The sequence below is a fragment of the Agrilus planipennis genome, unplaced genomic scaffold, assembly GCF_000699045.2.
Source record: "Agrilus planipennis isolate EAB-ADULT unplaced genomic scaffold, Apla_2.0 scaffold54, whole genome shotgun sequence".
Classification (NCBI taxonomy): Eukaryota; Metazoa; Arthropoda; class Insecta; order Coleoptera; family Buprestidae; genus Agrilus; species Agrilus planipennis.
In genome coordinates, this window is record NW_020439000.1 from 1,302,170 (window position 1) to 1,321,430 (window position 19,261).

At 32.3% G+C, this 19,261-nt stretch overlaps 2 protein-coding genes across 2 annotated transcripts in view; both read left to right on the forward strand.

Moving 5' to 3' along the window:
* LOC108739759 (neuroligin-1) overlaps positions 1 to 13,092 on the forward strand; it is a 44,990-nt gene extending 31,898 nt beyond the window's left edge. Inside the window, exons 7-9 of the mRNA XM_025975841.1 lie at positions 270 to 421; positions 2,237 to 2,355; positions 11,462 to 13,092. Of these exons, the coding sequence (XP_025831626.1) occupies positions 270 to 421; positions 2,237 to 2,355; positions 11,462 to 12,267 (1,077 nt within the window). The 3' untranslated portion in view covers positions 12,268 to 13,092. The remainder of the gene's footprint in view (positions 1 to 269; positions 422 to 2,236; positions 2,356 to 11,461) is intronic.
* Positions 13,093 to 14,615: 1,523 nt separating this feature from the next.
* The window catches only part of LOC112904822 (neuroligin 4-like), a 7,653-nt gene continuing 3,007 nt past the window's right edge, over positions 14,616 to 19,261 (forward strand). Inside the window, exons 1-3 of the mRNA XM_025975842.1 lie at positions 14,616 to 14,620; positions 17,090 to 17,208; positions 18,722 to 19,245. Of these exons, the coding sequence (XP_025831627.1) occupies positions 14,616 to 14,620; positions 17,090 to 17,208; positions 18,722 to 19,245 (648 nt within the window). The remainder of the gene's footprint in view (positions 14,621 to 17,089; positions 17,209 to 18,721; positions 19,246 to 19,261) is intronic.

Here is a 19,261-nt window from a genome sequence, read left to right on the forward strand (position 1 = left end):
TATCAAATTTTAGATAAAAATATATATATCAATCCGTTTAAAATAATTAGAAGTTTATTTCTGCTTCAAGAAAAGACGAAAATTATTGGATGGCTGTATAGTTTTTTTTAGGTACCTAAGGCCATATTTTTAACAACGAATTTCTTCAGTCTTTTGCAGAATATTTATAATAATAGAAGTCACATAGTTGATGAAGTCTTTTCCATGCTTTAATAGTGTTACTAATATATTCCCAATAAATTTAACACGATATTGAATATTCCTTTCAGCGCCAGGGTTGTATCCACGGCGAAGAGTTACCATATCTGTTTGGAGCTCCGTTAGTCGGTGGATTTATGCATTTCGGAAGAAATTATACAAAATCCGAAATACTGCTCTCCGAAACAACTATGATCTATTGGAGCAACTTCGCGCGAACCGGGTAAGTTTCTAATTTGTTCGGAACTTATCCAACAGTTAAACTTAATTTAATATTACCACGGCATCGACGACAATGCTTTCGTGCTTGAAACTACTCGGTTACATGCTAACAGTGACGAACACCGAACTTAGAGGCAGTGGTTTATAGTCCGTGTGGTATAAAGGTGTGCCTCTATACTAAATTCATCACGAAACACAATCTAACTAGCAACATATTCAATACAAGGATTATGTTCCCTCAGTTGACTATTTTATAATAGCGGAAAAAAATTATCGCAAAACGAATAGCAACTTCTGTGTAACTGTGTTTAAAAGACAAATAGCACAAAATATGTACTAAATACTCGGCTTCTGTGGGATGAACCATTTTCAATAAGGAAAACACTGAAAATATTTTCAACCATTCTATCGCTTTTCTTTGTACTTACTAAATCATTAATATTACATATAAAAGAAATTATTAGTGCTATCGGCACAGGGCAAAGTAGTATTACGTAGTTAGTATCAGCAATTTCTTGTACTGAAGTGTACGATGTGTTGCATGCCTATTTACAAATAATTCCTTTAAATGTAATTTTTCAAACAATTTTTAACACAAAGGAAGTGATTAAACAAATTGTTCATAAAAGTGAATTTTGAATTATTTTTGTGCTAATTAAAAAATAAATAAGACGAAAATGCTCTATGTAATTTATATAAGTGGTTGTTTCTACTTATTTCAAGAACAAATTCAAACGGATGACCACAATACAACACCAATATCACAAATGGTCTCTATCGTGAACGTAAATAAAGCGATTTCTCTTCATATGTCATAAATGTTTACATTATTTTTATAAACAACCACTAGTCATTGTACTGTTAAGATAAGCTCTGATATTCTAGAAGATTTTTATATTACTACCGAAACTCCATAAAACACTCAAGGGTGGTATAAGAAATCAAAATTTGTACTGATAATTCCAGCAAATATTAGCAGATATCTTGAATGAAGACTCTGAACTTTTTTTGGTCTATATTCTTGGATTTATTAGCGAATTAGGTCAATGATTCACTCCAAGGTTGGGAACTTCATCAAAGCTGTACATGATTTGATAGACGATCAACTTTGCTAATTTAACTTTAATTTATGTCTGATTGCCTATCCAATACTGTAGAGCCTTGATAAAGTCCCAATCTTGGAGCGAATCGTTGACCTAATTTGCTAATAAGAATTCAAGAATATTGACCAGAAAAAGTTGAAAGTCTTTATTTAACTACACCATTCTGGGTGATTATGTATAATTTAGTAAACAGATATCCTTATTGAATAAAAGCTTAATGCTACAAACCTATTAGGTACGATTAAAATTTATAAAAACACGTACTTATAAAGCTACCATTCAGTTTCAGTATCACAAAACATTATTAAGTCACTCCATTAGGGATTCTGTACTCTGTATTCTATGGAAAAAGGCGAAACAATTGTCGAATTGTTTTTTAATTATATTATTGTTAAAATAATCTTGTANCACTCCATTAGGGATTCTGTACTCTGTATTCTATGGAAAAAGGAGAAACAATCGTCGAATTGTTTTTTAATTATATTATTGTTAAAATAATCTTGTGTTTTATTTTAATCTTCAATATGTTTCTTTGCAAATACACCTACGATAGCCTTAATATCTTTAAATTTAGTTAACAAAACGGCATATACCTATCGTTTGTTACCCATAATTAACCAATCTATAAATATATGACCATTGTTCTATTTGAATTAGGAACATATATTTCCAGTTATTAAATAAAGTTTATTTCATGGACCCCTATGTTCCAGAAACCCAAATGAGTCTCCTGAAGCAGACTCGTCATTTGGAAATAGACAAGAAAAGGGGCGTCTGAAGAATATCGAATGGACCGCATACGAAGCTGTTCATAAAAAATATCTTAACTTAGGTAATGAAGCTTACCTTCCTTTGTCTAGAGAACCCTATTTTATGAAAGACAACTTATAATTTATACATACTGGGATTAGTTTTCTAATTGCATTATCATTATCATCATGTATCGACAGCATCAGTTATTTATTCTATGATAATTACCTTCAGGAGTTCTCTCTTTCTCTCTCTTTCAATATTCAGTTACTTTGAACTACATTTTTTCCGAAAATTCTTTCAATTTCATCCCTCCCTTTGGCTTTTGATCTGCTTTAGTTTATGTTGCTTTGTCTTGGTCAAATCTATTTTTGTTTAGTATCTTTTTTGTATAAAACAATGTCATCCAGGACTCAAAAATATGGTTCATATTTGTGCGCAATATGCCCTGAGGATTATGGTACAAAGGCGGCTGTTGGAATACCGGGAAATTGAGAAAATGTAGGGATGGGACTTGATTTATAAAAATCGTTCAATAGTTTCTACGTTTCTGAACATATACTTATTCATATACTTGACTATATACATTGTTTTCAGGAGCATAACTACATGGATTGTCCCTTTTCAATTTTAATTAACTTAATCTATCGTGTATTTGATTATAACTGATTATTACTGCTCATTTATTTTCTCCATACATTAGGATGTAAATAGCAGTGTTATCGGTCGAATATTTGTAAGTAAACTCAAATTGCTAATTATTAAAAGTTTAAAATTAAGGTTTCTATTTGACGTGCTTACCGAAAATATATCTACTTAGGGATTAGGATCAGACTTAGTTCAACAACGATGTTAGGTACATAATTAATCTTACTGCTAAACTTTATTGTCGGATCTGTTGGAACATTATTTTAATAAATCTGCTTTTAAGCCGAAATCCTGACAGGGCAACAAGTTTTCTCGGAAAGGGACGTAGATAAAGAGACTTGAAAATGTTATAAAGGTGATGATAACATGTACAATATTTGAAGCAACCTTTAGACAAACACATTAATCATCCTTACAATTTGATTCATTTACTTAACTGATTAATTAACTTTAAATACTGTTCAAGTTAATTTTGAAAACGTTGAAGTGACGCATTAGAAATAATTTCGTTTTTATAATTTAATTTTCAATGTAAACGAAATTTTAAGATGAAATATATACGTAAAATGGAAATCGTTCTTTCAATTAGACACGAATTTGTTTTTAGAAATATAATGATTCGTTCNCAACGGAAAAGAATAGGTTAGAAGCAATCGAAATGTGGTGTTACAGGCGAATGATGAGGATACCGTGGATAGAGAAGGTTAGAAATGAAGAAGTATTAGAAAGAATAGGACAGAGGGCTCTATCAAAGTCAATTAGAAATAGGCGAGATAGGACGGTTGGTAGGACTCCTTCTCAGGCATTAAGGCCTAGTCAGAGACATATTAGAGGCAGAAACAGGAGTTAGAAAAAGTAGATATTAGATTAGCTGCGGAAAAGAAAAGGTTAGAAGCGTTCGAAATGTGGTGCTACAGGCGAATGGGGAGGTTTTAGAATGAATAAGAGGACAGAGGACTCTATGGAAGTCAAAAGAAATAGGTGAGATAGTTTGGTAGGACACCTCCTGAGGCATGAAAGTCTAGTCAGGCAGAAACGGGAGTTAGGAGGGCTAGAGGTAGACTTAGATTAGATTACTGTTCGCAAATAGTTAAGGATGTGGGTTGTTCTAGTTTTAGGGAAATGCAATGATTAGCTCAGGATAGGAAAGCGTGTCCGACCACTCTTAGGACTGACGATGATGATGATAATGAACGTAAATTTCATCGATACCTTGAATTTTTTGTTAATTTGTTTTTGTACGTTGACTATTACGTAACATACCTATATATAAAGAGATGGAGACCCTTCGCTGATTAAGAGGATCCACGTGGCTAAGTAAATCCAGTAAATTTAATGAGATTTACTTAATTTTCTTCCGTTTCATTTTCCACGCCCTGCCTTTTCCTTTCTATTTTCCCCGTTTTCTAAACTTAATTGCTGATATATGTATATGTGTATATAGGGCCATATTTTTATGAGCATATTGCACTACATGTATCTATATTAAAATTTGCAATTTAACGACCTCTTCCGGTTTCGGTAGTTCAGCATTAGGACATAATGTGGTAAAGCCAAAACCGAAAGACGCTTGCCAGAATGTGGAATCATGATTAAAATGTAAATGTAACGCATAAACATGTCACCCGCTTATGTTGTTTAGTGCAACCTGCAGTAGCTTATTATGCAAAACGTAAACTGTAAAAAGTGCTTTAATGCTCAACGCTTCGACTCTGTGAATATTGCGAAACGATTGCTTTAATCTGCTTTCGTAAAGCCAAATCCTACCCTCTCTATCAGATTACTTGAAAGTACAAATGCCATTAGCTATTCCCTTTAAAAACGATCAATGTTAACATATATGTGTGGCAATTACAATTACAAAGTTACCCGTAGAATGTCTTTAAAACTTAATTTAAATACAATCTCATATTTATTCTAAATGTTCTGTGACGACCCTCGCCTATGTATATTAGTATGTATTTCATTCTTTTGTTTTGTACAATATAATCACTGGAAATAATATGTAACACTTTGCATATGGAACTTCTGTTTTTCTTCAACTTGTAAATATTCTAACGAACTGTCTTTCTACTAACAGCTAATTAAGAGTCTTTTTCGATCATATTCACCCAGAGTTCAAACAGAACACCGTTGCCGGAACAAACTAACCAAAAATTGACATAAAAAATCAGATTGCAATTTTACATTCCTTACCGGACATTCCTGATTATTTCCGGAATATTTTCGTAAATTCCTTTTGTCACGTGGGGTCAGTGTATGATTTACGACACTCAGTTTTCAGCATCGAAAGTGCATCCTTATCGATCGCTCATAAGGTTATATAAAAACCAAAACGAACGAACTGAATGTTACCGTACTCATGTTCTTTCTTTCGCTTTCGGGAATGCGAACGTTAAAAGAACTCCTTGATGGGTACTATTATATCTTTTTTAACCTACATCACAACCTACCAAATCATTCCGAACAAGATTTTTGATAATCAGGAATGCCACTTATAATTTTAATCTTTTAAATATTGTCGACTGCATCAGACAAGTTCTTTCTAATCAAGTACCTACCAATGCCATATTATATACCCATTTTAAAATTATCTTCCTACCTTTTCTGCCTTGACTACTCGAATAAGATGCCATTATCCATTTTTACACAATAAGTTCACAGAAAACACTAAACATTACTGTTTATTCGTTACCAATAATTATTACACAATAAACGTGTAAACCCATCTGTTAAACTTGCACGGTTGCCTATTTCACGTATTCGGCAAAAGTATACTGATGGTACATGTATTAAGACACGATGACTAAGTCGGCTTATTGTCGAGTACACTCAATAGGCAATTACACGTACTCCACGTAACGTATATATTTCATCGGAATGTACAAGTTATTATGCTTACAATCAGTATCAAAAGAATAATAAAAGAGGAAAATTTTGCATCCGTACACTTTTCTTTCCACATCATTCCTGCTTATGTTTATGTGCGCAAATATTTCAAAATTTTTATTATTGCAAATAAAGCGCGGCTGGAGCTGTGGAATGAAGCGAATTGAGAAAATTTATGTGCAATTAAGGAAACCGTATCCATAAATATGTTTAAGAGGGTTGTAGATAAAACTATACTCTTCCTTCGCAAATCTTCTCCGTTAATGTGGTAAACTCTCGGGTTCTGTATCTGCTATTCGTTGCCCTTGCGTCTTATCTTCTCAATTTAACTATTTAATATTGTAAAGATCCCGCTTCGTCTCAAATTAAGTTTCAATTTACGCCAACAACGAAACAAAATTTAGCTTACGAACTCCAGTTGCAACCGCCTACATTCCTGTTTCTCTTATATCAAACGCCTACGGCACGACATGACAATTAATCTTTTAATTAGCAAAAATTTTCGTTCATCTCTCTATCACTTCCGTTGCTCGTTACAGTTACTGCAATTGTACATGGATTTTGATGTAAAGTACACCACGGAATCGTCATAAATTGTTTATTAAATTCCGATGTCATCCACTAGACAAAAATTTTGCCTGCAGTCTCTCAGAGTCTTTCAGCGTCTCTGAGAACATCTCTCACAGTCTCTCAATTATTGCCTAGGTGTTTTTATAGATCTTTCACAGCTTCTGTATGAGAAACTCGAACGGTAAAATTGTTAATTCAGAGATTCGAGTCTCCCACAGAGAAAGTGAATAAATAAAACTGAAAAATCTGAAAAATTGAGAGACTTGAGTTTCTCGTAGAAAGACTGGGATCTCTGAAATATGTTGAACTTTGAGATTCGAGTCTCTCTTTCAGAGACTGGATACGAAATGAGGATCTGCCTATGAGCGACTCGAGTCTCTCGTTCAGAGTAGCTAAACAGTTTTTTTGACAGTCTCTCGGCTGTCTCTCTCAGCGACACCAGAGAGACTCGATGAGAGACGGAGACTTGAGTCTCGCTTGCAGAGACTCTGAGAGACTGAACATTATCTCGGGCCACTAACTAAAGTTGTGTATGATAGTAGTAAAAAAGTTTTGAGAAGCTGAAGAAACAGTATTAAAAGATTAAAATAACAGCATACAAAATATTTAGCAGTTTTCAATAATAAGTTGTTACCGTATGGTAGCACTAAATGTGAATTTCTTCGCAATTTAATTATAAAGTCATAAATCAGTTTCTGTTAAGTGCATCGCATTTATTTCATTGAGAAAACCTACCTGCTTTGCAATTTAATAAAAATTACGCTAATATCATTTTCCTCTGCTATTTTATCATTACTGATTCACTTTAACTGTTGTTAACTAGAAGCATCTATCGACGACTGATAAACGAACCCAACCGAAAAATTAATCCTCTAATAGCAAAGCGAGAACTGAATTTCATTGGAATATTTACACAGCGTAATTAAATTTTAAAATTTCCGTTGAAACCAATTTGCATTTCACAAAAAAAATTTAAACAACTTTGTCCTTTTTAAATGGTATTACCTATACGATCGGTAGCTGTATGTTTGTATATGGAATAAATTTTTACAAAAGTGTCTAGTCTCTATTAATAATTGAAATTATGTATTCCATTCCTAATACCCAAATAAATTAAAACTACTACTTTATACATATTCTTAAATTTTATAGACATTTACTTGTATAATTTCGATTTAATCGATTAGCTTGCGGCTGTTAGATTTTTGTAATTTGGAATAATCCCAAAAGCTTGAAGAATAAGAATGTTTATTTAAAACATATTTTAAATGACATTAATATCAAATTTTAGATAAAAATATGTGTATCAATCCGTTTAAAATAATTAGAAGTGTTTGAGATGTGGTGTTGGAGGTGAACATTGAAAGCATCGTGGACAGAATAGGTTAAAAAATAATTTGGCAGGAAAACATTTGAAGCATGCAGTTAAGGAAGCTATCCATTAGATTATTGTTCGCAAAAATTAAAGGATGTGGGATATTCTGATTTTCTGGTAATGCCCACGATAGGAAGAAGTGGAGGAACCAGTTTTTGGACTAACGATTTTGCTATGATGACCCCAATATAATTATTGTAAAATCAACTTATTTTAAGAAAACTATGTATTAAAATATATCTAATACTTGNCTCCGTTAGTCGGTGGATTTATGCATTTCGGAAGAAATTATACAAAATCCGAAATACTGCTCTCCGAAACAACTATGATCTATTGGAGCAACTTCGCGCGAACCGGGTAAGTTTCTAATTTGTTCGGAACTTATCCAACAGTTAAACTTAATTTAATATTACCACGGCATCGACGACAATGCTTTCGTGCTTGAAACTACTCGGTTACATGCTAACAGTGACGAACACCGAACTTAGAGGCAGTGGTTTATAGTCCGTGTGGTATAAAGGTGTGCCTCTATACTAAATTCATCACGAAACACAATCTAACTAGCAACATATTCAATACAAGGATTATGTTCCCTCAGTTGACTATTTTATAATAGCGGAAAAAAATTATCGCAAAACGAATAGCAACTTCTGTGTAACTGTGTTTAAAAGACAAATAGCACAAAATATGTACTAAATACTCGGCTTCTGTGGGATGAACCATTTTCAATAAGGAAAACACTGAAAATATTTTCAACCATTCTATCGCTTTTCTTTGTACTTACTAAATCATTAATATTACATATAAAAGAAATTATTAGTGCTATCGGCACAGGGCAAAGTAGTATTACGTAGTTAGTATCAGCAATTTCTTGTACTGAAGTGTACGATGTGTTGCATGCCTATTTACAAATAATTCCTTTAAATGTAATTTTTCAAACAATTTTTAACACAAAGGAAGTGATTAAACAAATTGTTCATAAAAGTGAATTTTGAATTATTTTTGTGCTAATTAAAAAATAAATAAGACGAAAATGCTCTATGTAATTTATATAAGTGGTTGTTTCTACTTATTTCAAGAACAAATTCAAACGGATGACCACAATACAACACCAATATCACAAATGGTCTCTATCGTGAACGTAAATAAAGCGATTTCTCTTCATATGTCATAAATGTTTACATTATTTTTATAAACAACCACTAGTCATTGTACTGTTAAGATAAGCTCTGATATTCTAGAAGATTTTTATATTACTACCGAAACTCCATAAAACACTCAAGGGTGGTATAAGAAATCAAAATTTGTACTGATAATTCCAGCAAATATTAGCAGATATCTTGAATGAAGACTCTGAACTTTTTTTGGTCTATATTCTTGGATTTATTAGCGAATTAGGTCAATGATTCACTCCAAGGTTGGGAACTTCATCAAAGCTGTACATGATTTGATAGACGATCAACTTTGCTAATTTAACTTTAATTTATGTCTGATTGCCTATCCAATACTGTAGAGCCTTGATAAAGTCCCAATCTTGGAGCGAATCGTTGACCTAATTTGCTAATAAGAATTCAAGAATATTGACCAGAAAAAGTTGAAAGTCTTTATTTAACTACACCATTCTGGGTGATTATGTATAATTTAGTAAACAGATATCCTTATTGAATAAAAGCTTAATGCTACAAACCTATTAGGTACGATTAAAATTTATAAAAACACGTACTTATAAAGCTACCATTCAGTTTCAGTATCACAAAACATTATTAAGTCACTCCATTAGGGATTCTGTACTCTGTATTCTATGGAAAAAGGAGAAACAATCGTCGAATTGTTTTTTAATTATATTATTGTTAAAATAATCTTGTGTTTTATTTTAATCTTCAATATGTTTCTTTGCAAATACACCTACGATAGCCTTAATATCTTTAAATTTAGTTAACAAAACGGCATATACCTATCGTTTGTTACCCATAATTAACCAATCTATAAATATATGACCATTGTTCTATTTGAATTAGGAACATATATTTCCAGTTATTAAATAAAGTTTATTTCATGGACCCCTATGTTCCAGAAACCCAAATGAGTCTCCTGAAGCAGACTCGTCATTTGGAAATAGACAAGAAAAGGGGCGTCTGAAGAATATCGAATGGACCGCATACGAAGCTGTTCATAAAAAATATCTTAACTTAGGTAATGAAGCTTACCTTCCTTTGTCTAGAGAACCCTATTTTATGAAAGACAACTTATAATTTATACATACTGGGATTAGTTTTCTAATTGCATTATCATTATCATCATGTATCGACAGCATCAGTTATTTATTCTATGATAATTACCTTCAGGAGTTCTCTCTTTCTCTCTCTTTCAATATTCAGTTACTTTGAACTACATTTTTTCCGAAAATTCTTTCAATTTCATCCCTCCCTTTGGCTTTTGATCTGCTTTAGTTTATGTTGCTTTGTCTTGGTCAAATCTATTTTTGTTTAGTATCTTTTTTGTATAAAACAATGTCATCCAGGACTCAAAAATATGGTTCATATTTGTGCGCAATATGCCCTGAGGATTATGGTACAAAGGCGGCTGTTGGAATACCGGGAAATTGAGAAAATGTAGGGATGGGACTTGATTTATAAAAATCGTTCAATAGTTTCTACGTTTCTGAACATATACTTATTCATATACTTGACTATATACATTGTTTTCAGGAGCATAACTACATGGATTGTCCCTTTTCAATTTTAATTAACTTAATCTATCGTGTATTTGATTATAACTGATTATTACTGCTCATTTATTTTCTCCATACATTAGGATGTAAATAGCAGTGTTATCGGTCGAATATTTGTAAGTAAACTCAAATTGCTAATTATTAAAAGTTTAAAATTAAGGTTTCTATTTGACGTGCTTACCGAAAATATATCTACTTAGGGATTAGGATCAGACTTAGTTCAACAACGATGTTAGGTACATAATTAATCTTACTGCTAAACTTTATTGTCGGATCTGTTGGAACATTATTTTAATAAATCTGCTTTTAAGCCGAAATCCTGACAGGGCAACAAGTTTTCTCGGAAAGGGACGTAGATAAAGAGACTTGAAAATGTTATAAAGGTGATGATAACATGTACAATATTTGAAGCAACCTTTAGACAAACACATTAATCATCCTTACAATTTGATTCATTTACTTAACTGATTAATTAACTTTAAATACTGTTCAAGTTAATTTTGAAAACGTTGAAGTGACGCATTAGAAATAATTTCGTTTTTATAATTTAATTTTCAATGTAAACGAAATTTTAAGATGAAATATATACGTAAAATGGAAATCGTTCTTTCAATTAGACACGAATTTGTTTTTAGAAATATAATGATTCGTTCAATTGGGATGTAATTGCAAATTATATTTTTTTACCTTGTTCATGTTACTACCTACCTATCACCTCAATTTTTCTAATTTCTTTACTTTTAATCCCCAAATAAATTCTTCGTTGAAAAAGTTATTTCTGCGATGATTTTTATCTCTCATTATTAGCGAGGTATTTACAAAGGATTAGTTTCACCGATAGGATTCCTATAAGTTTACTCGAATTCGTTTCTCTTACAATATTCTAGAATGAACAATAACGCAGTGGTAATCCAAAATTAAATATCATTTGTGTTTAAGCAACGTTAAACAAAATTAATTATTCTTTCTCCCTAGATACCAAACCGAAACTTAAAAATCACTACAGGGCTCACCGTTTGTCTTTTTGGTTAAACCTCGTGCCAGATCTCCACAAACCTGGTGGAGACGACGTGCCCATGGCCCATCATCAGCTGATAGATGATGACCCACCCCGACCAAAGCTCCCCAATCTCAATCCCCGCAAGCTAACTACAGAAGCCTCGGTTATTGACACAGGAAAAGGAGCAACTTCACCAACCAATAGTTCCACCTTGACATCACCTGTTTTGGACACGACAGAACGTGTAGAAGAACTCGGGGGTGCTAGTACAACTCCACATCCGGTAGAAGACGGTTTCGCGGCCTATTCCACGGCCCTTAGTGTTACAATCGCGATAGGGTGTTCGTTGTTAATTTTGAACGTGTTAATTTTCGCTGGTGTGTACTACCAAAGAGACAAGTCTCGTATGAGTGAAGGTGCCAGGCAGCCAAAGAAGCGTAATGAAAATGGACAAATGCCTAATAATATATGTGGCGATTTAGAATCGAGTATATTAGGAGTAAAAACTGACCCCGCAACCATACTTGCTCATCACCACTCCCATCACCAACTACCCCCTCCAGAGTTTGCCGATCTTCCACAAAACAACGCCACACTCCCTAGACCACCACCTCCCCCAAAAAATTCCAAACCCAATGTAAATACATTCACAGGGAATCAGCTACACGAAAATCAACCCCTATTATCGCAAAGTATACAAATGATAAATACCGGGACGTTAACAAAGAAAAACATTCATTCGACTAGTAAACACAACACTATGGATGAGCTCAGGGTGTGACGGCTCTGTGTAATAATTTCTTAAGTGGTGAAGTCTGCAATAAAAAAAAACTTGGGATTGCTCAAATATTGTTTGTAACGTTTATCCATCGATGGATATTTACCCCCGCAGGGAGTATCAATGTACTATGTCACATCTATTTTCACGTTTAGTTTAAATGAACTTGTGGAAAATGAATAGATCGTATAATCCCAGACATTTTCGAACAAAACTAAATTTCCCAATTGTCGTTGATATAATTTTTGTGATATGATATAACTATAAATTTTTAACAGGGAAGTACCTATATCAGCATGACATTAGATTTGTGGTTTAAATATGCACGTATTTGAACTACTATGTAATGTGTCGATTATAAATTTTAATCAACAGAAGTATTCGTGATAAAAAAGAAAAACGGTACTATTTTTCGGTACCATTATCTTAACCTATTCAATATTTAATAATTTCTTCATTTTCATGGAACCAGTACTTTATAAAAGTCAAACAGTGGTAAAAGAGGTTCTCCAAAATCAATGGATAGTACATTTGAACAGTAGAATTTTTTATATTCGAAATCAGTTATTATCATGCAAAATGTTAACATAGAAATTTTTTAACAAAATATAGATAAGAGTAAATCAACGTGCGAATTACGTTTATGATTTACGATTAATCCAAGTTATCTTTAAACCACGTAAAAGACAAAAGTGATAACGATCAAAATGAGTTTAAGAAATACTATAATAAAGGTACGTACAGTTGGTGGAAATACGTATTCACAACACCATTAACCTCCAGAGAACATGTAATTTATTTAAAAGAAAACGTTAGACTTCTTTCTAAAACCGGCTGTTACGGAAATCAAATGTAATTAATAATAATTAATTAATGTTTGTACATACACTAGACCTAAAATACAATGTTAATAAAGCGAATAAAATTGTAAAACATTGTGTTATTTTACCCCCATTTGTATTCTTTTACATGTTCCTACAAGGGAAACAAATTTAGCATGCTTAGATTTGCGGAAGATGTAGCAGAACTATTAAGTCTATAAAAAGGAAATGGTACCTACCGAGTACCTATAAGATAAAATGGATTAAAAAATAGTCAGGCAACTCAGAATGGATAAAACAGCAAACTAAGATTAGATTAGTATTCGCAATTAGTCAGGGATGTTCTAGTTTTCGGGAAAGAGGTGCATTTCTAATCAGTCTTGTCATGATGAATGAAAGGTCACAGGTAATGTCCATCAATATTTTCATTAAGAAAAATACGAGTAATTCAATTTAAAATACAATATATTTGTTGAATTTGACACAACGTACAGTATGATAATCACAGTATAAGGTAAAAATGCAATATTATTTTAGGTCAATGTACATATATGTATTTTAAAGTCGTATTGTATACATATTTACAACTGCAAAAAATAGTCTACTTTTGTAGGTAGATATTTGATAGACTCCTCAAGATCTACTTACACTAAAATAAAAGTTCAATACCGACAACCATTTAAATTGAAATTAAAATGTTATTCAGCTAAATAAAAAAAACTAAAAATATAACTCGTTAATAAGAAAACAAAAAATTGTATTTTTAATAAAATGTGTCCTATAACGTTGAGTAACAATAAATTTCTTTCAAAGATTGCGTTATGAACAAATAGGGCATTCTTAAAATGTCTTACCAAAAATATACCAGTTTATTCATAATTCATTCTAATCTTTGAATCTAGTGCATGATTAGCGACTAAATAACAATTAAATATAAAAATGCAAATTAAATTAAAACGCCCTTACTATTTTATGCTGGTTTCAATAATTAGAGAATAATTTATTCATCTGCCCCTGCTTACAACAGGCAATGTTTGGTCGGTTGAATTAATTATTTTAGTCATTACTTAATTGTTACTTACTCAGTAATAACACACTGAACTAATTTATTTAAAAAATTCATTGCAAGTACTTAATATTTTAAAGAAATACATTGTAGGGTATATTACATGTAAAATCTTGATCCAACTGATACAATTCGTATCTTTTAGTTATGTGAATATTATTCACATGTGAGCAACAGTTTCAAAAATACTACCAAGTGCAAATCAATAAAGTGCAAAACTATGGGAAAAATTTGGCATCATAAATCACATTTTGTTCACTTTGAGCTACAACTTTAAGTCCCGAAAAAAGAATAGACAAAGAAATCATAGTAAAGATGTACACTTACTTATGGTTTCGCTGTTAATAATAGTACAAAAATTAAAACATTATGTAAGGATTATCAACATTTACGTTTAAGTTCTTAAAAATGTCCGAAATGCGTAGTTTTAGTTTCAATAAAATACTTTTTGTTCAGTTTCCATTATGAGGTAAAGTAAAATTATATCAAAACTGAAATAACATTATACTACCACAATGCTTATATCCTTCGAAATTATTAATAAATGTATCACCCATTGTATCCTAGGCTACGTTTCCAAATTCTTATAAATCCAAAATTTCTAGTACTAAAACTACATCAATCAAGGAACAAGAGTTATTATCAAGTACCTCTAAAATACAAAAAAATTTAAACATCTCTTCCCAAAATAATCGTTGATTATTTTTTCCAAAACCATAAATCTCTCCGAAAAACATTTAAAAAACAAGGAATCACGAATCAGCAACAAAATATTATACTTACAAGAAACTAGATCATCCCCCTTTACACGAGATAAAAAATAAAACAAAAAAGAGGTACTTGAATGGATTAATAAAAAAATTCTGATTCTAAATTATGTACAAGAATTCATCATAACAGTAGATCTTCTACTGTACCCTCTCCTAGTAATGGTTGTTCCTTGAGCTTCGCATTCTTTTCTTACCCTGTCTATTATATCCGCAACTAGTTTCTCTTCCTTTTCTCTCTGTTCTTCCCAATTCACAGGCTTAACTTCCTTCTTATACTTAACGGTTTTAGGACCGTCTGAAGGCGTTTCCACTACTTCTTCCTTAATAACAACGTTCGTATCATCATGGGACTCTACATCATCCGCGTGCCTCGCCCCCACGTGTCCCATAAAGCCTTTTCGACTTTTAAAAAATACATTGCAACGAACGCACTTAAACAACGGAGCAGGATTCAATAAATTATTCACATGTAACTTGTACTTATGCCGATACCAGTGAGTTCTACTGGCCAATACTTCGCCACACAATTTGCACGTTACACTACCGTCGTCTCTGATCATGTACTCTAAGAGTTCGCTTTTCTTCTTTTCGTACGATAAATTGTTATCCTGAGTAGAAGTGGCATTTTCTTCGTTATCAGTAAGGAAATGGACTCCTGCCACTGTTTCTACAGTCACTTCTTCTTCACTACTGCTTTCTCCATGAGCTGATTCCTGTTTAATAGCAGGAATTATTGCTGTGTGTTGTGTGCCCTGCGAAGAACTTTGATTTAGAAAATGTGATGGTATAATCTCGATCGTTACAGAAGACGACAGTTGATCAAGTTGTTCATTCTCCATTAATTCAGGATCTAAAACAAATTGATGAACATATATTTTTCTACACTATTCAATAAATTGATTCCTCTCTCAAATTGCAAAACATTTACTGTTTTGAATATTCTTTTTATCAGAGGTATATTAAAAATAAATTTATTNGTACGATGTGTTGCATGCCTATTTACAAATAATTCCTTTAAATGTAATTTTTCAAACAATTTTTAACACAAAGGAAGTGATTAAACAAATTGTTCATAAAAGTGAATTTTGAATTATTTTTGTGCTAATTAAAAAATAAATAAGACGAAAATGCTCTATGTAATTTATATAAGTGGTTGTTTCTACTTATTTCAAGAACAAATTCAAACGGATGACCACAATACAACACCAATATCACAAATGGTCTCTATCGTGAACGTAAATAAAGCGATTTCTCTTCATATGTCATAAATGTTTACATTATTTTTATAAACAACCACTAGTCATTGTACTGTTAAGATAAGCTCTGATATTCTAGAAGATTTTTATATTACTACCGAAACTCCATAAAACACTCAAGGGTGGTATAAGAAATCAAAATTTGTACTGATAATTCCAGCAAATATTAGCAGATATCTTGAATGAAGACTCTGAACTTTTTTTGGTCTATATTCTTGGATTTATTAGCGAATTAGGTCAATGATTCACTCCAAGGTTGGGAACTTCATCAAAGCTGTACATGATTTGATAGACGATCAACTTTGCTAATTTAACTTTAATTTATGTCTGATTGCCTATCCAATACTGTAGAGCCTTGATAAAGTCCCAATCTTGGAGCGAATCGTTGACCTAATTTGCTAATAAGAATTCAAGAATATTGACCAGAAAAAGTTGAAAGTCTTTATTTAACTACACCATTCTGGGTGATTATGTATAATTTAGTAAACAGATATCCTTATTGAATAAAAGCTTAATGCTACAAACCTATTAGGTACGATTAAAATTTATAAAAACACGTACTTATAAAGCTACCATTCAGTTTCAGTATCACAAAACATTATTAAGTCACTCCATTAGGGATTCTGTACTCTGTATTCTATGGAAAAAGGAGAAACAATCGTCGAATTGTTTTTTAATTATATTATTGTTAAAATAATCTTGTGTTTTATTTTAATCTTCAATATGTTTCTTTGCAAATACACCTACGATAGCCTTAATATCTTTAAATTTAGTTAACAAAACGGCATATACCTATCGTTTGTTACCCATAATTAACCAATCTATAAATATATGACCATTGTTCTATTTGAATTAGGAACATATATTTCCAGTTATTAAATAAAGTTTATTTCATGGACCCCTATGTTCCAGAAACCCAAATGAGTCTCCTGAAGCAGACTCGTCATTTGGAAATAGACAAGAAAAGGGGCGTCTGAAGAATATCGAATGGACCGCATACGAAGCTGTTCATAAAAAATATCTTAACTTAGGTAATGAAGCTTACCTTCCTTTGTCTAGAGAACCCTATTTTATGAAAGACAACTTATAATTTATACATACTGGGATTAGTTTTCTAATTGCATTATCATTATCATCATGTATCGACAGCATCAGTTATTTATTCTATGATAATTACCTTCAGGAGTTCTCTCTTTCTCTCTCTTTCAATATTCAGTTACTTTGAACTACATTTTTTCCGAAAATTCTTTCAATTTCATCCCTCCCTTTGGCTTTTGATCTGCTTTAGTTTATGTTGCTTTGTCTTGGTCAAATCTATTTTTGTTTAGTATCTTTTTTGTATAAAACAATGTCATCCAGGACTCAAAAATATGGTTCATATTTGTGCGCAATATGCCCTGAGGATTATGGTACAAAGGCGGCTGTTGGAATACCGGGAAATTGAGAAAATGTAGGGATGGGACTTGATTTATAAAAATCGTTCAATAGTTTCTACGTTTCTGAACATATACTTATTCATATACTTGACTATATACATTGTTTTCAGGAGCATAACTACATGGATTGTCCCTTTTCAATTTTAATTAACTTAATCTATCGTGTATTTGATTATAACTGATTATTACTGCTCATTTATTTTCTCCATACATTAGGATGTAAATAGCAGTGTTATCGGTCGAATATTTGTAAGTAAACTCAAATTGCTAATTATTAAAAGTTTAAAATTAAGGTTTCTATTTGACGTGCTTACCGAAAATATATCTACTTAGGGATTAGGATCAGACTTAGTTCAACAACGATGTTAGGTACATAATTAATCTTACTGCTAAACTTTATTGTCGGATCTGTTGGAACATTATTTTAATAAATCTGCTTTTAAGCCGAAATCCTGACAGGGCAACAAGTTTTCTCGGAAAGGGACGTAGATAAAGAGACTTGAAAATGTTATAAAGGTGATGATAACATGTACAATATTTGAAGCAACCTTTAGACAAACACATTAATCATCCTTACAATTTGATTCATTTACTTAACTGATTAATTAACTTTAAATACTGTTCAAGTTAATTTTGAAAACGTTGAAGTGACGCATTAGAAATAATTTCGTTTTTATAATTTAATTTTCAATGTAAACGAAATTTTAAGATGAAATATATACGTAAAATGGAAATCGTTCTTTCAATTAGACACGAATTTGTTTTTAGAAATATAATGATTCGTTCAATTGGGATGTAATTGCAAATTATATTTTTTTACCTTGTTCATGTTACTACCTACCTATCACCTCAATTTTTCTAATTTCTTTACTTTTAATCCCCAAATAAATTCTTCGTTGAAAAAGTTATTTCTGCGATGATTTTTATCTCTCATTATTAGCGAGGTATTTACAAAGGATTAGTTTCACCGATAGGATTCCTATAAGTTTACTCGAATTCGTTTCTCTTACAATATTCTAGAATGAACAATAACGCAGTGGTAATCCAAAATTAAATATCATTTGTGTTTAAGCAACGTTAAACAAAATTAATTATTCTTTCTCCCTAGATACCAAACCGAAACTTAAAAATCACTACAGGGCTCACCGTTTGTCTTTTTGGTTAAACCTCGTGCCAGATCTCCACAAACCTGGTGGAGACGACGTGCCCATGGCCCATCATCAGCTGATAGATGATGACCCACCCCGACCAAAGCTCCCCAATCTCAATCCCCGCAAGCTAACTACAGAAGCCTCGGTTATTGACACAGGAAAAGGAGCAACTTCACCAACCAATAGTTCCACCTTGACATCACCTGTTTTGGACACGACAGAACGTGTAGAAGAACTCGGGGGTGCTAGTACAACTCCACATCCGGTAGAAGACGGTTTCGCGGCCTATTCCACGGCCCTTAGTGTTACAATCGCGATAGGGTGTTCGTTGTTAATTTTGAACGTGTTAATTTTCGCTGGTGTGTACTACCAAAGAGACAAGTCTCGTATGAGTGAAGGTGCCAGGCAGCCAAAGAAGCGTAATGAAAATGGACAAATGCCTAATAATATATGTGGCGATTTAGAATCGAGTATATTAGGAGTAAAAACTGACCCCG